This window comes from Salmo salar, chromosome 09, assembly GCF_965601325.2.
Source record: "Salmo salar chromosome 09, fSalSal1, whole genome shotgun sequence".
Classification (NCBI taxonomy): Eukaryota; Metazoa; Chordata; class Actinopteri; order Salmoniformes; family Salmonidae; genus Salmo; species Salmo salar.
The window spans coordinates 143,324,283-143,347,420 of record NC_138299.1 but is presented as its reverse complement, the minus strand read 5'-3'; the positions used below and the strand labels follow the sequence as shown (position 1 = coordinate 143,347,420).

At 41.0% G+C, this 23,138-nt stretch overlaps 1 protein-coding gene across 5 annotated transcripts in view; it reads right to left on the bottom strand.

The window, feature by feature from the left end:
* Window positions 1–9,365: 9,365 nt before the first annotated feature.
* LOC106613081 (RNA-binding protein Musashi homolog 2) overlaps window positions 9,366–23,138 on the bottom strand; it is a 348,890-nt gene continuing 335,117 nt past the window's right edge. For 2 of the 5 annotated variants that reach the window (XM_045724689.2, XM_045724692.2), the window contains exons 13-15: window positions 19,577–19,731; window positions 17,810–17,886; window positions 9,366–15,346 (exon numbers count right to left, since the gene is read on the bottom strand). In XM_045724689.2, the coding sequence (XP_045580645.1) occupies window positions 17,845–17,886; window positions 19,577–19,731 (197 nt within the window). In that variant the 3' untranslated portion in view covers window positions 9,366–15,346; window positions 17,810–17,844. The remainder of the gene's footprint in view (window positions 15,347–17,809; window positions 17,887–19,576; window positions 19,732–23,138) is intronic. The other 3 variants (XM_045724688.2, XM_045724691.2, XM_045724693.2) reach the window with 2 other exon arrangements.

Genomic DNA, 23,138 nt, shown 5'->3' with positions numbered 1-23,138 from the left:
TGAATGGAAGAGTAATTGATTTTCTCACTTGCCCGCGTTGATGAATTGATAAAAGATTAACCACCAGAGGAAATCGAGTTAACGCCACTGGATACAGCTATGGATCTGTAAGCTGAGCTGTCATGCCTCTCCCCTGATTGGGGATCTGCAGATATGACCATGCATACGAGTGTCATCATCCCTCCCTTGCCTTTATTGGCCTGCATCTCCCATTAGAATGCAAAGTGGACACTGATCAAACTTTAATGCTGTGGGATGCTGTGTACTCAAGTGAATCTGATTACCTTGATGTCACATTGATCAGACATGTACACAATTAATCCATCTGTCAGACTGCCTGTTGTGGTGGCTAATTTCTGCATTACCAAATGAGGAGAGTTACAAACTTCACACACCAGTCAGAGTTATACTTAAACTACATATTTAATAATAAGAGCTTTGCATTAGCAATGACTTTCAATGATGCGCCATTTCTAATGAACCATTGAAAGTCACAACACAAAAGTACAAAGATCTTTTATAGCCAAGATACATCCCTCTCAACCTATATGTCGAACAACAGATACATAGAATGGTCACAAGGTTAAGATTTGTATGAAAGGTATCTACTTCATTGTAAAGACCAGTGTGTGGTCCTCCTACTCCAAACTGGAACCGTCTCTCCCTGGTACGGTATAGAACAGAACCATTAGCTCATGTTCTCTGGAATGCTCTTCAGGTTTCATCACCCAAAGACATCGTAAATCTCCTCCGTCAGTGCTATCTCATAGAGGCCCATCCTCAGTAGAACACACACACAATAGTTAACAGAACACTCCATTCTGTCGAATAAAACAACCATTATAGTACAATACAAGCATTATAACATAATCTTGCAATTTCCACGACACTGTTTCCTGCCCTCCTTACCTTGATCTTTCCCAGAAGCGGTCAATAACCTCAGAGCCTGGATCTGATCATCAGCCTCCATATTTAATAATAAAGCCTTCCCAGCAGCAGCAGCAGCATCCGGGCCCTAGCCCTGTCTCATTCATCTCCAGTATAATCACCTGAGCGCCGGCCCTCTACCTACCCAGGCCTTTGACAAAATATCCAATCTGAGCCTCCGTCGCCTACACCCTAATCTGCCCTGTATAAATAATAATGCATGTGTAAATGAAATGCGAAAGATTTTATTTGGACATATGAAGGGAGAACAAGGGCTAGTGAGGAGTGGAAAGCATTACAGTGGGTGGCGGCGCCCATGAGATCAAAGAAATATCTGAAGGTTAATTTGTTTTGATACCTGAAGCAAAATCTTGAGCCCATCTTATCACGAGGCGCCATTTATGATGTCATTAGCGTGGGACGATGGACACGTCAATAAGGTTAAAGACGGTGATGCACATGAAAACAACACAACAGGTGGGAGGCAACTGGCGTGGATGAAAGCAAAGCAGAGGTTCAGGTTAGAGCTGCATGGGGGAGGACAGGTTTGTGCATTTCCCCAAAAGGCTACCTCTGTATCCTAAAACGATATCCTAAAAACATTGATTCACTGGGTGTGGATGTACAAGAGATGTGATAAATAACCAACGGGTTTATTCAGCTTCCTCCCCTCAGAATGTCTGTCTGCATTCTCTGTGAGTGAGAGGCTGGTGACCAGTTTGCCCTCTTATTAGATTGGCTTTTAATTGTCTTTCCACGAATGACCAAATCTGAACAGGATGCCGAGCTGCAGGTGCATTGTGGGTAAACAGCATTCCTGCATGTCTGTCTAGATGTCAAACCTCTGTCACACAGTGAGGCCATAAACACAACTCGTCTATTTATCTCTACATGTAGGAACCATCAAGGAACTCAATTAACCTGTCAAGGTCAAGTCTGTGTGGCTGCCAGAAACAAACAATTAATTCAAACAAAAAAACTCACCTTCCACTTTTCTTTACCCATTTAACTACCATGTCAGTTCAATTAACTCATCTGTTTGTAGATGGGGAGTGATGCCTCGGCGGGAACAGAGATTGATTCTGGTGCCGGAATCACTTGAAAAACGTTATACAATTGAGCATGCCAAAAACATCACCCTGCCATTTAATTGCTGTTAATGAGTGTCTAGAAGACTTGGGAGCCATGGCGACTAAGGTTTGCATCATGGCATCCTCCAGAATATGCAAACGAACCTTGGTTGAAAGTGCTCACTCGGTATGAAGCTCTGCCTGGGCCAATTTACATGCAAACCCAGTCGGCATGGCTCCCAAGTTACTGATATGTCGCCCACCGCTGCGCCACCACTCTCCCATTGAGTCAAATGAAGCTTGATTACTCTTCACACTCCCCAAATTATAATGCAAATAGCGTTCCACCTATTAACCATGCAGCCGCTCAAAACGTGCGCTTGTCCCCACTGTGTGTGATGTAAATTGCTATGTCACCTTAAAATTGACACCGGTAATTCTGTGCATTTGTAAAGTTATTGGGTGCCAGATCTTATGAAGCGTTGTGACAGCTATGCAGACGAGTGCATTTTGTTGTACATAGTCAATTTGGCACAGTCACAGGGGAGAGATTGCTTTTTGGTGCGTAATGAAACCACACATATTAAGAAATTACCTCTGAGCAAAATCCTCCTCCCAGCATCACCCTCACTTCCATCTCTGTTTACTTAAACATGATGTTTAAGGGTTATTGACCTTGTCCTCATCCTCCTTGAAAGTCTAAACTGTTCTCATGACGTAGGCCTGTTTTCTGACAGAATGTATTATTTGAAAGGAAAAAAAATGTGAAGGGCCTCAGTGTTGGAGTTGAAGAAATTACCTTCAGTCTACATCTCTACATCTATCATTATGACAAAGTGGGGGAAGATATGATTTTGACAAATGTAAAATCAATGTGCCCTAGGCAGCCAAGGATTTTACCTTCATTACATAATACAGGACTGTAGAGTATGCCTACTATAGGCACCAAGGGGAATACATGCCTCAGGTGGGGTAATTTAACTGCATGATAATATTATTTTGTTTGTTAATCAATTATTAACCATTAATACATGCTATCCTTAAAGGGGCAAACTGCAGTTGCTATTTTTTATTTTTTTTTACTTATAAATGAATTATATGTACCCATTGAGTCTTGAAGAACATATTAAGGCCTCGTGAGCATAGTTCAACTGTCGTACCCCATCAGAACCCAAAATATAATATAAAATATTTTGATATCATCGATGGTCAGTCCTGCATTCTGTCTGTGCATTTGAGAGTGGTCACATTTCCCCAGCCCCATTCCTCAGCTTTTTACTAAAACAAGGGTGGAGAGTACGCTTTGTTATTGTTTCAACTGCTGATTACCACTATAAGGTATGCTTGTCTTGCAATATGACATTTATTAGCCTAGCTATATTTTGCAGAAATTGATATCTGAAGTTGGATATCATAAGTCAAAATTGCTCTTGATTACAAAACTCACATGTTCCCACAGAAATGGCTTAATACAAGTTGGGACCGAAAACAAAATTCAAACCATTAGAACTAATAGACAGATAATGAATATTTAAAGATCACTTAGCTCGAAATGTTTCAATAACCACAGATTTGTCAGCAGCAGGTAAAATGGCTCAGTTGGACCCCGAAATACAAGGACAAGTGGTTTAATTCACCACCTTGTGTCCCAGCATGACTGAGCTGTAGGTACCATAAAATAGTAGGCTCATCATTGAAAAGTGTGTAAGCTATGTCATTTGAAATGATACAACCCACTTGTGGTTAAAAGCTCAGTGTTTTGGAGTGCTCCGGCGCTGGCTGATTGGGGCCTAATTAGAGTGCTTTGTTAATGCCAGGTAGTGTCAGGTGCTAACGAGGAGTTGATTGGAGTGTGCGAGCCCGGGAGAGATGATTGGAATGCCTGCCTTGCAGCTCAAAGTTAAATGCTGCTCAGTGCAGAGCGACATCTGACAGTGAAGTTGCTTCAGTGACAAATGAAATGTAATTGGTGAGGAGCAACATGAGTGGCCTCAGGGAAAGGTCTGCCTCGGTCGCAGAAAACCTCCAATCAAGTGATGAAGGCTTAGCAGAGGGGTGCTATGCTATGAGGAGGGGTTGATTAAATTATTTATAAGGATTTCATAGATTTTAGGTTGGGGGTGATTCTCTAAGCGCTCGATTCAATCAGTATCACCGAAGTTTAGCAAATTTAAAGGCAATGTTCCGATGTTCGCGGAGACTGCATTCATGGTAAACGCTGCATAAATCGGCTCAATCTGAAATGACCTTTCAGGTGCGCTATAGCGCTAAACTTCGGCAATACAGATTGAATCGAGTCCTAATACTTTATGGCACAGTGCACTACAAAATCACTCAGAGCCGCTCCTTCCAATGCAGACCTGTCAAGAAGCAGAGACAACAAAGGTTTAAGCTAGGTAAAATGCGTACTTAAAGAGAGAGTTCACCCAAAATACAAATTAACACATTGGTTTCCTTACCCTGTAAGCAGTCTATGGACAAGGTGTAACAGCAATCCGTGCCTTGGTTTTATTTCACTGCCACTGTTTACAAATGCTAACATTTTGGCATTTGTGGCACAAATTCCATTCAAGTCATGGCACCGATATTAGCATTTTTCGCGCATCATGTCCAAATCATCCGAAAGTCTCAAATTGATTGTGAAGCTCAATAAAGTCACATATATGATTTGACCATCATGTGCAAAACATGATAATATACAGTGCATTCGGAAAGTATTCCTCTTGACTTTTTCCATATTTTGTCACGTTACAGCCTTATTCTAAAATGTATTAAATAAAATTGATTCCTCATTAATCTACACACAATACCCCATAACAATGAAGCAAAAACAGGTTTAAAAAAAAACGAAATACCTTATTTACATAAGTATTCAGACCCTTTGCTATGACACTCGAAATTGAGCTCAGGTGAATCCTGTTTCCATTGATCATCTTTGAGATGTTTCTACAACTTGATTGGAGTCCACCCGTGGAAAATTAAATTGATTGGACATAATTTGGAAAGGCACACACCTGTCTCAGGTCCCACAGTTGACAGAGCATGTCTGAGCAAAAACCAAGCCATGAGGTCGAAGGAATTGTCCATAGAGCTCAGAGACAGGATTGTGTCGAGGCACAGATCTGAAGAAGGGTACCAAAAGAATTCTGCAGCATTGAAGGTCCCCAAGAACACAGTGGCCTCTATCATTCTTAAATGGAAGAAGTTTGGAACCACTGAGACTCTTCCTTGAGCTGGCCGCCCGGCCAAACTGAGCAATCGGAGGAGAAGGGCCTTGGTCAGGGAGGTGACCAAGAAACCGATGGTCACTCTGACAGAGCTCCAGAGTTCCTTTGTGGAGATGGGAGAACCTTCCAGAAGGACAACCATCTCTGCAGCACTCCACCAGTCAGGCCTTTATGGTAGAGTGGCCAGACAGAAGCCACTCCTCAGTAAAAGGCACATGACAGCCCGCTAGGAGTTTGCCAAAAGGCACCTAAAGACTCTCAGACCATGAGAAACAAGATTCTCTTGTCTGATGAAACCAAGATTGAACTCTTTGGCCTGAATGCCAAGCATCACGTCTGGAGGAAACCTGGCCCCATCCCTACGGTGAAGCAATGTGGTGGTAGATTCATGCTATGGGGATGGTTTTGAGCGGCAGTGACTGAGAGACTAGTCAGGATCAAAACAAAGATGAACGGCGCAAAGTACAGAGAGATCCTTGATGAAAACCTGCTCCAGAGCGCTCAGGACCTCAGACTGGGGTGACGGTTCACCTTCCAACAGGACAACGACCCTGAGCGCAGAGCTAAGACAATGCAGAAATGGCTTCAGGACAAGTCTCTGAATGTCCTTGAGTGGCTCGGCCAGAGCCCGGACTTGAACCCGATAGATCATCTCTGGAGAAACCTGAAAATAGTTGTGCAGCAACGCTCCCCATCCAACCTGACAGAGCTTGAGAGGATCTGTAGAGAAGAAAAATTAGCAAACATTACTAAAAACCTGTTTTTGCTTTGTCATTATGGGGTATTGTGTGTAGATTGATGAGAGAAAAAAACAATTTAATACATTTGGAAAAAGTTAAAGGGTCTGAATACTTTCCGAATGCACTGTAGGTAACAAGACATAAATGGGATTTGTGCCACATTAGCAAGTGCCAGGGAAACTAAACCAAAGCATGGATTGCTGGCATACCTTGTCCATAGACTGCTTATAAGGTAAGGAAACCAACGTCATTTTGTAATTTGGGTGAACAATCCCTTTAAAGTGTTGTATTTAGGAGGATATCAGTGTTGAAACTCACCAATTATGAGAGCCAAGGTGTGTCAGACGAAGCAGGCCAACTGTTCATCATAGAGGCAGCTTAGCCTTAGGAAGAAAGAACCAGAGGACTGGAGTGATTTCAGCCTTCATACACAAACACAACTGCAGACCTCTAGACCTGGAACAGTTGAGTCTTAAATGTACACCAGAGATCTCTGGGCTCACCAAATGAGTCCTCAGGAGACCACCCTCGACACCTGCAGTCATTTTTCAAACATTTTAATTGGCTCTCCTCCGTCAGCTGATGCCCCGTGTCAGAGCTTGGATGCTCAGCGCTCTGAATCAAAGGTCCAGGTCTACAGTGAACCTCATTTTGGCACACAGCATAAGTCATCTGAGCCGTACTTGACTGACTTGGTTAGAAATCCACCATAGTTGCTGGAACAGTGCTGGAAAGGACAAAAATGATAGGACAGACACGAATCATACCATATCGTTTTTATTTGTCTGGATGATTAAGTCGTAAACCACAAGCCCATTATCCCTGCCATCATGAGTGACCACCAATGTAAGTGGTCTTCTTTCCTGCAGGGCTGGAACTTCAACTCCTGTACCTCAGAATATTGCTCTTCTGGCAGCCAGCCTGCCCTGTGAGTCATGAGTCTGTGTAAGAGTTCTGCAGTTCAGCGTGGGAGGACAGGTGGCGTGACGGTGGAGTGTGTGTGTAAAAGAGAGAGAGCGATTGTGTGTGCGTGAAGTGCTCCCCCTGGCCAAGAGACGAAGGCGAGTGAGTGTGTGAGCAATGAAGAGAGGGAGGAAGATGAATTTCCAGACATTTATAATAGCTGTCACACCTCTGAAGCAATTTCACATTTGAAAATGGGACAGCGGCTCAAATTAAAAATGACACATTTCCGCTGGCAGCACACATTGCATTTTACATTTTCAGGTAAAACAGTTCCTGATTAAGCCCCGTGAGGACAGAAACACTCTCCTTGTGTGTGATGGATATCACTCAGAGAGCCATTCTGGATGTGTTGCACCCACTCCCCAGACATTTTGTGAACTCACCTTTGAAGTTGTGAGTTTGAGTCTTGTGGTAGGACATTGGTAGACTTAGCTGTGTGGTTCACAGACAGACAGACAGACAGACAGACAGACAAGGTAGTGACAGACATTTTGAGCTCAATCCACTAACAGACAAATGTATTTTCCCTGAGAAAATGACAATAACAGATGATGTAAATGTTTTGATAAATGAGATGGCCAACAAACCGCAGATAGGTTCCAATAAGGACTTGAGGAATTTATTGATTTATTTCTGTAGCCCATCCCTCTCCTCTTCATGATTGTATCCATAACAGAAGTCTCAAGCTCATATCTTGAAATAAAACTTGAGGAAAAAACATATGAAGTGTCGCCTGACTTAATTCCCTTACTTGATAGTGCCTCAAGATTCGTGCCAATACATGTAATTCAACTCCACAGTCTATAGAGTCAGGTGTGTACAAGTACGTACAGTATGTTAATTTACACCTTTAATGCAAACACTTGTTTCATAACCACTCTATCGGTTTCAGCCATATGTCAATTTATGGACACTATATATACAAAAGTATGTGGGGACATGACTTCAAATGAGTGGATTTGGTTATTTCACCCATACCCGTTGCTGACAGGTGTATAGAATCGAGCACACAGCCATGCAATCTCTATAGACAAACATTTGCAGTAGAATGGCCTTACTGAAGAGCTCAGTGACTTTCAACGTGGCACCGTCATAGGATGCCACCTTTCCAACAAGTCAGTTCGTCAAATGTCCGCCCTGCTAGAGCTGCCCCAGTCATCTGTAAGTGCTGTTATTGTGAAGTGGAAATGTCAAGGAGAAACAACAGCTCAGCCGCGAAGTGGTAGGCCACACAAGCACACAGAACGGGACTGGCGAGTGCTGAAGTGCGTAAAAATCATCTGTCCTCCGTTGCAACACTCACTACAGAGTTCCAAACTGCCTCTGGAAGCAACGTCAGAAATTGTTCGTCGGGAGCTTCATGAAATGGGTTTCCATGGCCGAACAGCCACGTGTGGGCTGGAGTGGTGTAAAGCTCGCCGCCACTGAACTCTGGAGCAGTGGAAACATGTTCTCTGTAGTGATGAATCACGCTTCCCCATCTGGCAGTCCGACGGACGAATGTGGGTTTGGCGGATGCCAGGAGAAAGCTACCTGCCCCAATGCATAGTGCTAACTGTAAAATTTGGTGGAGGAGGAATCATGGTCTGGGCTAAGCCCCTTAGTTCAAGGGAAGGGAAATCTTAACACCGCAGCATACAATGACATTCTAGACGATTCTGTGATTCCAACTTTGTGGAAACAGTTTGTGGAAAGCCCTTTCCTGTTTCAGCATGACAATGCCCCCGTGCACAACGTGAGGTCCATACAGAAATATTTTGTTGAGATTGCTGTGGAAGAACTTGACTGGCCTGCACAGAGCCCTGACTTTAACCCCATCGAACACCTTTGGGATGAATTGGAACGCCGACTGCGAGCCAGGCCTAATCGCCCAACATCAGTGCCCGACCTCAATAATGCTCGTGGCTAAATGAAAGCAAGTCCCTGCATCAATGTTCCAACATCTAGTGGAAAGCCTTCCCAGAAGAGTGGAAGTTGTTATAGCAGCAAAGGGGGGACCAACTCCATATTAACGCCCCTGATTTTGGAATGAGATGTTCGACGAGCAGGTGTCCACATACTTTTAGTCATTTTGTTGCATATTTTAACATACAGTATGATCACTATCTGGTAATGGTAACTTCATCATTTCCTTAGAATGGTAATAAATGCACAGAGAATAAATGATGATTAAAATGGTATGTGATAAAAAAAATTAAAAATGAATAATTGTATTTTATTATTTCTTCCATGAACATCTCTGTCTTTTCGGGATGGGAATGGAAGTGTACCACAGAATAAAAATACACACTATAGGCCATTATATTCAACTTTGTGCATTTTTATTTTGTTGCATCTTCTGGCATACATTCTTTTGCAAATATAACTCAAAAGGTTTAATCCCACACCAATTCAACTTTAAACAATATTCCATTTAAAATAAAAACAATGAGTGAAATGGTTCAAAACAGTTTATTTACATTTTTTCCAGACAAACACATCGATTTCTGCACCACAGTAGAGCATGGAAACCTTTCACAAACAAGTTTTATTATTATAATTATTTGAAAATACAAATATAAAATTATACTTTCCACATCTGAGATGTGAGAGACCCCCATCCACTTTATTATATTTTACAACAGGGCTTGAGCAAGCCATACAAGAAGACCTGAAAGATGCTTTCAGACGTCAGTCCTATCAGTCAGCTCTCGCGGGAAAAAGTCTGTTAACATTAAAACATGGGCAAGTGTTAGGAATGGGCAAGGCAATCAGAGGTCGAACCCAAGAGGGAGCATGAGAGAAGAAAAGACTCTGCTAAGGTCAGGTCAAATGTACAGTAAGACGAATGTCCACAGAGATGCACAGGACTTTTAATGACTGTACCGCTTCCCTAAACCCACTGTACCCACCCACACACACACTCTCTGCTCTAGCAGTGGCCCATGCCATGGTACTCACTAACCGCCAATTTCCGGTTTGAAATAATTGTATAGTATGCTTTACTCTAAAGTATCAGTCACAGCTTCTACAGCCCATGTTTTACAGTCCAACCATGTTGCATCATGGGAAAACATCATAATAATGTTATGTGCGGCACAAACATAATACAAACAGTGTTGCCTACGTAAACATTTCAGACAGCAGGGAGTTAATTTAATCTGAAATGAGGGTTCAGCCTCAACAAATAGACATACACAATAATATATCCTTAACTAACATGTATATACATTATTTACCTGTTATTACAGTAGGTATGTGTGCGTTGTGTGTCTGTTAATTCAGTGATGGGATGTTTGTTTGGCCATTGCCTAGCACTTGCCTCAAGATTCAAGTTTAAATGGTTACGGTAGTACGCTCCCAGTATATCATCCAACACCTTCCAGGTCTTTTTTATATATATATATTTTTAGTTTAGTTTTTACCAACAATTATCCAATGATTAAGTAGTCTAGCAAGATGTGTAACATTCATCAGCTGTAAACTGCTGTCCATGTGAAGGAAAAGTATAGCAACTACAGAGCCATGCTACCTTAAAGTCCAAGCTGTGAAATCACTTTTAAAATGTTTTAGTAACTAATAGAGATGATATCAACTATTTTCAATGGACAGCCAGCCAACTTTTACTCTAATCAAATGGTAAATCAGGTATAGTGATATTGGTAGAGGGACATTTAAAACAGAGATAGCTTCTTGCAATGTATCACAGAGCATTACACTTGCTCTCAGTGGGTACATTCTGCTGCAATAATGTCACGTTTACCAACAGGTTTTGACATTTTGGCTCGGTCTTCATGAGAACGATGCATACATCTTATCCTACCTCAACTCTCTGTGGTTCTATGAATTGCTTAAATTAAATATGTCCTATAGGTATCATTTCAATAAGCCCTTCATATAACAACTCATCAGTAGCTTTTGCACTGTCTTGTTTTCCTTTAGCAGGAGGGTCTTAAAGATTAAGTTATTGCACAGTGCAAATGTCTATACTAACAAGCAGGCTACCATCTGAATGAGAACACTTTAAATGAAGACTAAGCACTTGAGAGCAGGAGTATTAATTCATCTACAATCTAAATGTTTCATGATACCCTGGCTTTGATTAAAGTAAAAATCTGGTTCCAATGGTTCAAGAGTACAAAAATAATTCACTACATTCTCAAATGTTGATAATGAACTCAAACTAAAGTATTAATTAATATGAATTAATAATTAATTAAGTAAACACCGAAAATAAAATAAACTGTATCCAAAAATAGTAGTGGCAGGGGCCACTGGGATATTGTTTAAGAGTACAAACATCAAAACGAGTTTAGATTCATTATATCTAGAATAGTTATTGTTATTATGACCATTATTATCATTAATCTGTTAAGTAATAAAATCCATTATGCTCAATCATAATTATAGCTTGTGTCCCTCTTGTGAAATAATAACAAATAAAACGGTTTTGCATATCTAGTATTAGCTTTTAAGGTAGTATGGCACACCCATTTTTTTAAACATTCAAGGGTGGGGATCCAATCAATGCCTTGTTTACGATTCGGTCTTACAGCAATTTTTTATTTAAATGTCCTCAATGATTGCTTTGGTTAGTTGAAACCATGTGAGATCAGTACAACTGAAAATAAATAGACAAATGATATTGAAACTAATGTCAGCTTTTCTTTTTTTAAATATGGTAATTAAGAGAAAGTTCTATCCTTACCGGTCCTACATCTTCTAATAGCTACATCTACATCTTAACTACATAACATCTACCACTAATACTAGAAGAGAGAGACAGAGAAAGAGTGAGACATCGGGAGAGTGAGAGACGGAGAGGAGGAAAGAGAGCTCAACAAATAAGTGTATAAACCACTACACTGGCATCAAAGACAGCACTCTTACAAGGTCATTTGCAGTTTACTTTTTCACATATTACTGAAATACATTGATGATCAACATAAGATTACTGTATAAGGTGACAGGGAATGGAGAAAAAACCGGATGGATGTACAGTACATTCTAATATTGTTAGTATAATAATTATTATTAATATAATCATTAACAACCACAAAAATATTTATACAAATCCTTCTGATTAAAAATGTAAATCATTCAAGGGAACATACTTGTTTCTCTTTTTTGAATTGGTAATATACATGTTATTTTTTTTATTTTTTTTATTTTTTATTATTACTTAAACAAGTCCCCATTTTATTTGAAAAGAATCCAGCATTCTGCTTCACCTGGTTGTTGAGTGAAATGAGACAAACAAAATCTGCACAGCATATACATTAATCCAATCCTTTCTTCAAATATAATTTGAAACTTTTATAGAGGAACCATTTCTCCATCTCAACAAACCAGTCCCTACAGGAAATGACTGTGGTGACTACAGTTACTTGGCTAGGTCAAAATGCTCCAATCTATGGATTATGTATGGATTATTTCGTATTTTTAGGAAAATAAATGCCCTTTGGGCATTAAAACGTTTTCCAATTGCAACAGCCAAGATGTCTAATCTCTAATGGGGATAAAAAGTTATTCTTAAAAAACAATCCTTCATGTATCATCTTATCAAGACCATTTTAAATATCCAACACTTGAAATGTGCAAATAGAATATGGTCACTTTCCTTCTTTGTCACAGTGCAACAACTTGTTCTCATAATCCATTCATAATTTCAATCTGTTTAAGCCTCAAATAAATACAATTGTAATCTCTTCTAAGACAAAACTCACAGGACTGAGGTAATGATAGATGTTTGCCTTCCTAATCAGTTCAAGAAAACATTCCAATAAATTGACGTAAAATGTATCTGACTGAAATATTGCCTGTCACATTGAAAGTAGGTGCTCTGTTCAAAATGGATAAATAGCATTAATAAGAAAAACAAAAAATGAAGATAATCATAACAACAAAATGTAACATCAACACATGCAGATTGGTATGAATTGTCTCTGGACACTAGTATTCAACATCTGGTATTTTCAAACTAATACAAAGTAAAAGTGTGCTTTGGATTTGTAATATGTCATTTTTTTAATATAGTATTGACTTCAAAAATCTCAGTGACAGATACAGTAAGTAGCTTTTCACTTGCGAGTGTCTAGAAGAAGTTGAGCCGGTGTCCTCTTTGAGAGACATTGTGTAGCAATGTCCAGTGTTAACCTTCTGTCATATTTTAGAAGCTGTGCACTTTTGAGCTCACCATGTAGACACAACAGTAGGCTGGTATGACATTAGCACAGTAAGAAAGACAACAGTATTTACAGAGCAAGCCAACAGTGTTCTTGTAGGATCGAGTGGGGTTATCATGGAATTTTGTGCTACAAATGGATTATGATACGATTTAAGAGCATTAAATGTCCTTGTCTGACAGTTGTGCTCTTACACAGTACAACCTTTTATGATGAACCATCACAAAAATATGGTTCTCTCTGAAACGATTATTTATATGCAGTGACTTGAATAATATTTACAGCTATATATTTTTTTTCTTAAAATCTGAATTCACAAAGTATTAAAAGGAAAGGTTCTTTTTTCCTGACAACAAAAAAAAAATGTAAAAAAGGACTGTGAAAATATTGTAGTCCTCTTATTGCCCAAAATAGGTAATTAACAACATTAAAATAAACAAAAAAAGCTAGAAGATTTATTAGTTACTCTATTTTTTTATTTAATTAACACCACCTTTCTTCAAGCCTCATCAGTTCATGTCAGTTTTCTTGTAAAGTGCATTCGGAAAGTATTCAGACCCCTTGACTTTTTCCAAATGCTGTTACGTTACAGCCTTATTCTAAAAATGATGAAATACCCCATAATGACCAAGCAAAAACATGTTTTTAGACATTTTTGCAAATGTATAAAAAATAAAAAAATAAAATACCTTATTTACAATAGTATTCAGACCCTTTGCTATGAGACTCAAGTACATCTTATTTCCATTGATCATCCTTGAGATGTTTCTACAACTTGATTGGAGTCCACCTGTGGTAAATTCAATTGATTGGACATGATTTGGAAAGGCACACATCTGTCTATATAAGGTCCCACAGTTGACAGTGCATGTCAGAGCAAATACCAAACCATGAGGTAGAAGGAATTGTCCATAGAGCTCCGAGACAGGATTGTGTCGAGGCACAGATCTGGGGAAGGGTACCAAAAAATGTCTGCAGCATTGAAGGTCCCCAAGAACACTTTGGCCTCCATCGTTCTTAAATGGAAGAAGTTTGGAACCACCAAGACCCTTCCTAGAGCTGGCCGCCCGGCTAAACTGAGCAATCGGGGAAGGGCCTTGGTCATGGAACCAAGAACCTGATGGTCGCTCTGACAGACTAGTCAGGATCGAGGGAAAATGAATGGAGCAAAGTACAGAGATATCCTTCATGACAACATGCTCTAGAACACTCAGGACCTCAGACTGGGGTGAAGGTTCACCTTCCAACAGGACAATGACCCTAAGCACACAGCCAAGACAACGCAGGAGTGGCATCGGAACAAGTCTCGGACATGAACCTGATCGAACATCTCTGGAGAGACCTGAAAATAGCTGTGCAGCGACACTCCCTATTCAACCTGACAGAGCTTGAGAGGATCTGCTGAGAAGAATGGGAGAAACTCAACAAATACAGGTTTGCCAAGTTTGTAGTGTCATACCCAAGAAGACTCGATGCTGTAATCGCTGCCCAACGTGTTTCACCAAAGTACTGAGTAAAGGGTCTGAATACTTATGTAAATATGATGTTTTTTATTTGTAATACATTTGCAAAAAATTCTAAAAACCTGTTTTTGCTTTGTCATTATGGGGTAATGTGCTTAGATTGATGAGGGGAAAAAACAATGTAATACATTTTAGAATAAGGCTGTAACGTAACAAAATGTGCAAAAAGTGAAGTGGACTGAATACATTCCGAATACACTGTACGTGCAAACTGACACCTGAAATGTTTTCCATTACCAAGGATGAAAACAAACCATAGCAACATAGCAATCTATTTTTTTTAAAATAAAACATGAAATAAGACAGTTTACATAAATAGTTACTCATTTAACATAGTATCCGATATTTGTGTATTTTTGATCCTAAGTAAAAAATATAATGAATCTTCCTTATTAATTTGAAGACTACATTGAAAAGAAAGAAAATAAACGAAATCGATTTAAAAAAAGGAACATTTAAAGGTAAAAACACCTAAATCCAACACAAAGTTACTGGGTTACAGTTGGATATTATGGACGTGAACACCAGGTTTGGATTATAGTACAGCAGATTGTAGTTTCTTTTTCTGAGATGATTTTGACATTTTCTTCAGTTCTTCTTCACATGGTGCCACCTCCACTCTTCTCCTGTGGGTTGATGCTGTAGTGCTTGGTGTTGGATGGCATCACCTGTTCACATAGCCAGTTAAAAACTCCGCCCGGTCTTCCCCGGGCCTCCTGAAATACTCTGCTGGAATGGGAAACGGAGACATTCAAAGCCAGTAGTTAAAACCAAAAGCTCCCCCTTCTCTGTAACACTGATACAGTATGTCATGTCTGATAGCCTTTCCCTCAACTGCCAATATTTTCTTCTGTGCCATTGTATCTCTTCATTTTACATTTCTCTTGATTCTAAAACATTTGATTGATGGTAGAACCAATTTTACAGAGGTTTGAATTGGTTGAAGCAGCAGATGGTCCAACCTGAATCATCTCAAACCCAGCCTCTGCTGGGGAGAGAGAGCAGAACGACTGCTACATCCCATGGGAGCTTTTTCACTGCCAGAAAGATGGATGGCACTAGCCTGGAATCCACACTCAATTATCCTGCTTCACTTCAAGAAAGGATTCCAGGCTAGGATGGTCACGGCAGTGAGACACCAGCCCAGACACAACATACGGTACCAGTAGTATCTCTGCTACCACACGACACAGAGCTTTATGGAAGAGGGGCAGCAGGCATGGACAGGACATCACTCCTAGCATGCACAGAGACAAGCAGTACCGCCCAGCTACCAGTTAGATGAGGGGTTTGTTTTTTTAAAGCAGGTTTACAGAAAACTGCACTTCACTCTGTTGCTTTCTCTGATGGCTTCCACTGTGCTGTGTGGTGCTGTGCTTTTATATACACTAGCAGTGCATTTCAACAACAAATGTACACCCACTGCCTCCCAGACCCATGGTGATCAGACAAAAATACATACGGTGAAAACTAGAGAAACTGATGACTACATCTGTCGCGTCATTCCATTTCACAGCAATTCACGAAAGGACATATGGTGCTACATAGGGGGCTACATAGGGTGCTACACAGGGTGCTACATAGGGGCTACACAGGGTGCTACATAGGGGCTACACAAGGGGCTACACAGGGTGCTACACAGGGGGCTACATAGGGGGCTACACAGGGGGCTACACAGGGGGCTACACAGGGGGCTACATAGGGTGCTACACAGGGGGCTACATAGGGGCTACACAGGGGGCTACATAGGGTGCTACACAGGGGGCTACATAGGGTGCTACATAGGGGGCTACACAGGGGTACATAGGGTCCTACATAGGGTGCTACATAGTGGTCACTAGATCAGTGGTGACACCATGCAATCACTTCCACCAGTCTGAAACATCTGTCCAACAGAGGGTTTTATGAATAAGACTCCAGAGGAGAGCTGGACTGGGGTGTCTCTGTCTGGGTTAATCTAACTCCACACAAATCAGAGTGCCTAAGACTGAAACTTGAAGTGGTGTAGAGGACTGTTGCAGCTGGGTTGCTGCAGTGACTAACACTGCCCTAAGGCAAAGATTCTCACTGTAGAGAGACACACTCAGTGTACACACACGCAAGCATGCACACACTCCACTTGTCCCTCTCATACTGTACTCAAACTGCACACAAATACACTTTATACACACACGTTTTTGCTGATGTGGCTTCTAAATGGCTTCTACACAGTCAGACAATTATGTTTGAAAGTTTGTTTTCATAAAGCTACTCGATAAACAGCGGCGGTGAGGGTAGAGATGCTGTGTTCTCGAGCGGAGGAAATTACCCAAAGCTGAACGAGTGCACAGATCCAGCTCCACCTCACTCACAACTCTATCTCCATATACTGAACAGTAGCACGGCAAAGAAACCAGAGTCTGTTCCCAGATTGTAAACAGGGTGGTTCGAGCCCTGAATGCTGATTGGCTGAAAGCTGTGGTATATCAGACCGTATACCACAGGTATGACAAAACATAAATTTTTACTGCTCTAATTACGTTGGTAACCAGTTCATAATAGCAATGTTTGTGATATACTGCCAATATACCAAGGCTAAGGGCTGTATCCAGGTACTCTGCGTTGTGTCGTGCTTAAGAACAGCCGTGGTATATTGGTCATATAGCACACCCCCTCCGGCCTTATTGCTTAAATAGCTAATGCCAACCCACAGCACTAGATATGACTGACTTGGTTATGACTCTTGATTGATTGCTGAATTCCAGTGTAAAGCTAGCTACATTATATACATTGACAACATAAGAGAAAGCAACAGTGAGGAAAGCAACAGCAAGGTTTGCATAAACCCAGTACACTTTTCTTATGCAGACTACTTTCATCATTTATTTTAACGGAATACATGCTTAGCCTTCTGGAAACAGAGTAACAAAGTGACAGTATTGGGGGAAATAGTGTCGGAGCATTACAAGTTAGAAATGTGCATTTCAACTCTCAGGATGATGTCACAATGGAAAATGACATTCACTTTTTAAAGGGTTTTCAATACACATATACAAATATACAAAATAAGAATGCAGAAATGTAAGCAATGTGTAGAAACCCTGTAAAAAGTGTTGTCTTGTTTTTTGAGGGAGAGGAACTAAATCAGACAGAAATAACATGAAAATAGAATAGGTAAAAAAAGAATAAAATATTATATAAATGACATAATACCTCGAATGAGATGGCAACCAACCACCTGTTAGGTTTCAATGGTATCCATTTGTAAAAGCGGTTGCAATCAAGGGGCCCTAAAAGTGTACAGTTAGTACTTGTGTCAATATGCATTTCAGGGAAAAAGGCAAAAAATAAACCTATTAATGGTGAGTATATTTTTGTCATAGGATGTGCTGCCAGCATGAATGGAAATGTATCTCATTAATTTCCTCAAGTTAGGTTCGTTTTGGCCATCGGAACTGCATTTAGGTCCCATTTAATTTTGAATATGGAAAATGGCCACACAGAGGTGGGTCTCAGGCAGTCCCATTGTGGTGCTGCCAACCTGTCTGTGTCCTAGAGCAGAGCTCTCTTTATAGGCAGCATAAATGAAATAAACCTATTTCTAAAGAGTCATGGACATGGACACAGAAGAGCATGTTACCGCTGGGGTACTGCTGTGGTACATACTAAGAATACATTTTTTCTTTGATAAGAAGCAGTGATTAAAACCAACTGAATTCTGCAGCAGTGGACAGCAGTAGTAATTGGTATCAGGTCTTCTTACAGCAGTTCTCTACATGGTGCATGTAAATCGTTTTTGAAGGTTTTCTGCATTCACCACCAATAAGGATCCATTTTAGCCATTGGGATCATTTGCTCAATGATAAGGGGCTAATGCTTGCTAAAGCAGGAGACTAATGTTGTTAGCTTCAGATGTCTAACTATACTGTGTATGTATTGTGCGAACAAGGTTTTGTTAAGACTGCATGGATCAGTAGAACTATAATGTAATCATATTCATGCTAACATGTTTTCATGAAACCACCAGCAGAATCACAAAACAACTTCAGCAATGATATCAAGGGTGGAAAAAATGTACTTCTCCAAAGCGAATGTGTCACCCAACCCAACATGTAGGTGAAACTGAACTTCAACAACCAATGTCCAAAAAATAAATATTTGCTATATAAGACAAATCATAAAAACTGAGCTCGAAGAGAAAAATATTAGCCATTTCCTTCTATGTAGGTTGGGATAGCCATATATAGCAACAGCATGAAATATTTCTGACTAGGGATTTTGAGTGCCAATGTGCCGGTCATTTCTGAAATATAGACAAGCTCTTCTTTGTCAACCAACATTTCACTTATTGAGGTTGAAACTGTCAAAGTCAAGTGGAAGTTGACATTCCATTCCGATTCGAAATTCCAAAAGATGGTTCAGCAGTTAGCTAATCTAATGCAAGTCCTCTCTGTTTCCAGAGTGGTGCTTTATGTGCCGACATGGTTCCATTACAGTTCTAACATGCTAGAAATGCACTGGAAGACAAGGTGTTGGATGGGCCAAACATACAAAAAGCCTTATTCTGTTTTCAGAACACCTTCATGTTTTGGACATGAGTTCAAACAGGGCAGAACTGTATTAATTATCTGTGTGGCCTTAAGTTACTCATCCATCTTAGTTGGAGCAGATTTGCCTCCGTGGTTTTTCTACGGCCGGCTAAAATCCATCAATACCCTCGTCAAAGGTTCCAGACAGAAGCAGCCAACAGGGATAATGAATGTCAGTGGCTTCAAAGGACATTGAGAAAATATTCTTACGACAGTGTCAACGCACATGGGGTTACTATTGATTTACATAATGCACTTTGAACAAGGACCCTTTCAAAGGCTAGACCTGGAATTCTCCTGTTCTGAGCATTAGGATGACGGTTGACAGCACAGAGAAGATGAAGGCAGTATTAGAGGAGGTGGACGAGTTGCTGGAGTAGGCCATACTTACAGCAATGCTGTGGCCGAAGCCAGAGCCAGGCTGGGGGCTAGCAGCACTAATGTAGTTGCCCACGCCGGAGTCCTGGCTCGTAGTGCCATAGAGGTCAGCCACGGGCCCGGGACTGTTGGTGCCAGGGAAGGCTCCGGGCCGGGCCTGGTTGGTGCCTAACGGAGGGAGGTAAGCGGGGGAGCCAAAATTGGGATGAGCAACGCAGATATTTAGGACTGGTGGTGTGCAGAGATGGATAAAAGCTGAGTACGAGGCTGAGACCTGGCATGCACAGTGCGAGAGACTGTAAGGACACTGGTGAACTGCAAAACAACTAACTTGACCCTTACCTTAACCAAACCATTACCTTAAAGAGAAAATCCACTCAAAAACGATGTTTTGGTATTTTTTTCATTAGTCCACTTTTGATACAAACCCAAAATGTTTTGCATGTCAGGAGTCAAGTTTTCAAGATGTTGGACTTCCAAGAAGCAAAGTGTCACCGGCCACATTATCATGATGACGCAAAATACCAGTTTGAGTGGATTTTCCCTTTAACCTAATTTTAATCAATTCTGAAATTAAATATCGGTTTGCAAGTCAGGAGTGTCCGTGTAGCCTTTTCCATGCACAGTAATACTGGGCTGGAAAACACAAAGCACAAAACTCAATACACTACAGTCAAACAGGAAATGACAACATTAGAGAGGAAGAAGGAAGAGTGTACATAGTTTATGTATACATTTATTAGGCTCAATGCTTTATTCCCCAGTTGAAATAGAATGTAACGCAAGCAGAAATTGATTAATCTTTTTTAAATGTGCCGTTTGTTTGAGGAGCCTGGTATAAACATATACATATGGAAAATGGATACATATTCTACAAGCTATCTGACCAGCTCCAACCAAACATGGTTCTAAAAGAAGATGTAATTTAGGATGCTCATGCATGACAAGTTTTCTACTTTTACGTACTCTAAGCATTCATATTCCATGCAAACTATAAAAGAGCGCAGAAGGGAAGATATGAAGGCTATTTGTCTATACAGCAGCTGAAGGAGCTCATCTCAAGATCCTATAGGAGGTAAAAACGTGGCAGAGGAAAAGTGAGCTGCCTCTTTGCGGGTCCCTCTCCTTATCACTTTTTTACATCTCTCCCCCTCGCGCTGCGTCTTGCGTCCGCCAGCGTCAAATATGACTGCCAGTTTATGAATCCCTCTCATACAGTAAATTGCTCTGGGGATTTGGGCACAACACCCCCTATCTAATCAACACCTGTCACTAGGAGAGGCCCTCTCTCTCTCCTCCTTTAAATATATGATGGTGATTATCTTTCCCTTAGTGCCAGGGGTATCAGGCCTAGCTGGTGCCTGACAGCCAGGAAATTACACAGGGTGTCCTGGGTAATGCCTGCTAAAAGACTGCATCATCGAGTCACTTTTCCACGGCAGCCTACCACCAAGCCCAGCCGGCCCTTCCACACAGAGAGAGGCAGAGAGAGAGGCAGAGAGAGAGAGACAGAGAGAGAGAGAGAGAGAGAGAGAGAGAGAGAGAGAGAGAGAGAGAGAGAGAGAGAGAGAGAGAGAGAGAGGCAGAGAGAGAGAGAACACATTAAAGAGCAGAGAGATGGAGCCCTCTGCATCTCAGAGCTCACCCAGAGAGAGAGAAGAGAGAGAGACAGAAGAGAGTTTGTGCGTTAATGTGTGACGGGAAAAAGTCTGAAAAGCCAATCTATACTGAACAAAAATATAAATGCAACATGTAAATTGTTGGTTCCATATTTCTCTCAAATTTTGTGCACAAATGTGTTTACATCCCTGTTAGTGAGCATTTCTCCTTTGCCAAGATAATCCATCCACCTGACAGGTGTGGCATATCAAGAAGCGGATTAAATAGCATGATCTTTACACAGGTGCACCTGGGAACAATACAAGGCCACTAAAATGTGCAGTTTTGTCACACAACACAATGCCACAGATGTCTCAAGTATTGAGTGTGCAATTCGGAATGCTGACTGCAGGAATGTCCACCAGAAATGTTGCCAGATAATTTAATGTACATTTCTCTACCATATACCACCTCCAATGTCGTTTCAGAGAATTTGTCAGTATGGGAGGGGGGGGATTTCTGTCTGTAATAAAGCCTTTTTGTGGGAAAAAAATAATTTGGATTGCCTGGGCCTGGCTCCGCAGTGGGTGGGGGTCTGGCTCCGAAGTAGGTGGGCCTATGCCCTCCCAGGCCCACCCATGACTGCGCCCGTGCCCAGTCATGTAAAATCCATAAATTAGGGCACAATGAATTTATTTTAATTGACTGATTTCCTTAAATGAACTGTAACTCAGTAAAAATCTTTGCATGTTGCGTTTATATTTTGGTTCAGTGTAGATGACCTTGACAGTGTATGTGGGGAAAACTATGGCTATAAAGCGAGAGGCAAAGAGCACTAGACAGTCTTTTGAAAAGTAGAACACAACGCCAGGGAGAAATCCCAGACCAATAATACTGGAAATTAAGAAATGAGAGAGCAGGAAATAAAAAAAGAATAGGGGAAGTCGAGGAACCATGGGGTTGGCTTAAATTACTCTAATTGTTGTCTAGACCACTTGAGCCATTGCTGCAGTCAGCTCAGCACCAGGTGACCGTCTGTTTAGTGTGTTGAAAAGACAAATTAAAATATATAAAAACAAGAGCATATATTAAATAAAAAAATTGGGAGCCCATGGCGTGGTCTGCTCATTTTTCTCGCTGAGTGCCGCTCAGTGACACTCCCATTAATAAAGGAATATTAAATCAGTCTTTCCACTGCAGCCGGAGGCTTTCGGTTGGTGCGGATGTTCATTGAAAGGGAAGTCTATTAATGCGCTGGATCTGAAGACTCGTGAGAATAAGGGTTTTTAAAACCTGCTCAAGAAAGGAGACAGTCTGGATGAGAACGGAGGTGGATTTTTGCCACACATTGTAATACGTGTCAAAATGAAATATCTCATTCAAAGCTACGTAGGCTACGCTATACAGATACACGTCTATGATCACCATAGATGATTGGATTGTGAAATATGTTAGTGTAAATGTGTTGCTCTCTAACAAGTGTATAAAAGGCACAGTACTACCTGTTTGGGGGTAGAAAACACACACACACACCAGATCAAAAATTCCTTCTCCCCCTAACATCAGCAGATTAAATAATGACAAAGTTACGGTAGCCTCTTTGTGAGGGAGAAATAAACCACTTCTCAGAGTGACACTGCTGCTTAGTAGTATCAAGCAATGTCTCTGATTGGCTGCACTGTTCTTATCAGAGTGACCCAGTCCTAACAAGACTGTTTTAACCAATTACCCACTCTATCTCTGTTTATACAGCAGGCTAGATCCCTCATAATTGGTGGACTTTGTTGAATTGCACATCCCCCCCAGCCGTTCCCATGTTGAACAGGATTAGGTATTTGAACCACACTGTCAGCCCCACTAATAACTACACATGACTTACGCTGATTGGAGCACAGTTGTGGGGTTAGAACACTATTGGTGATTTAAAAAGGTCAGAGTAACCCGATCTCATTGCAATAAAATGCTCCAGTCTAGAT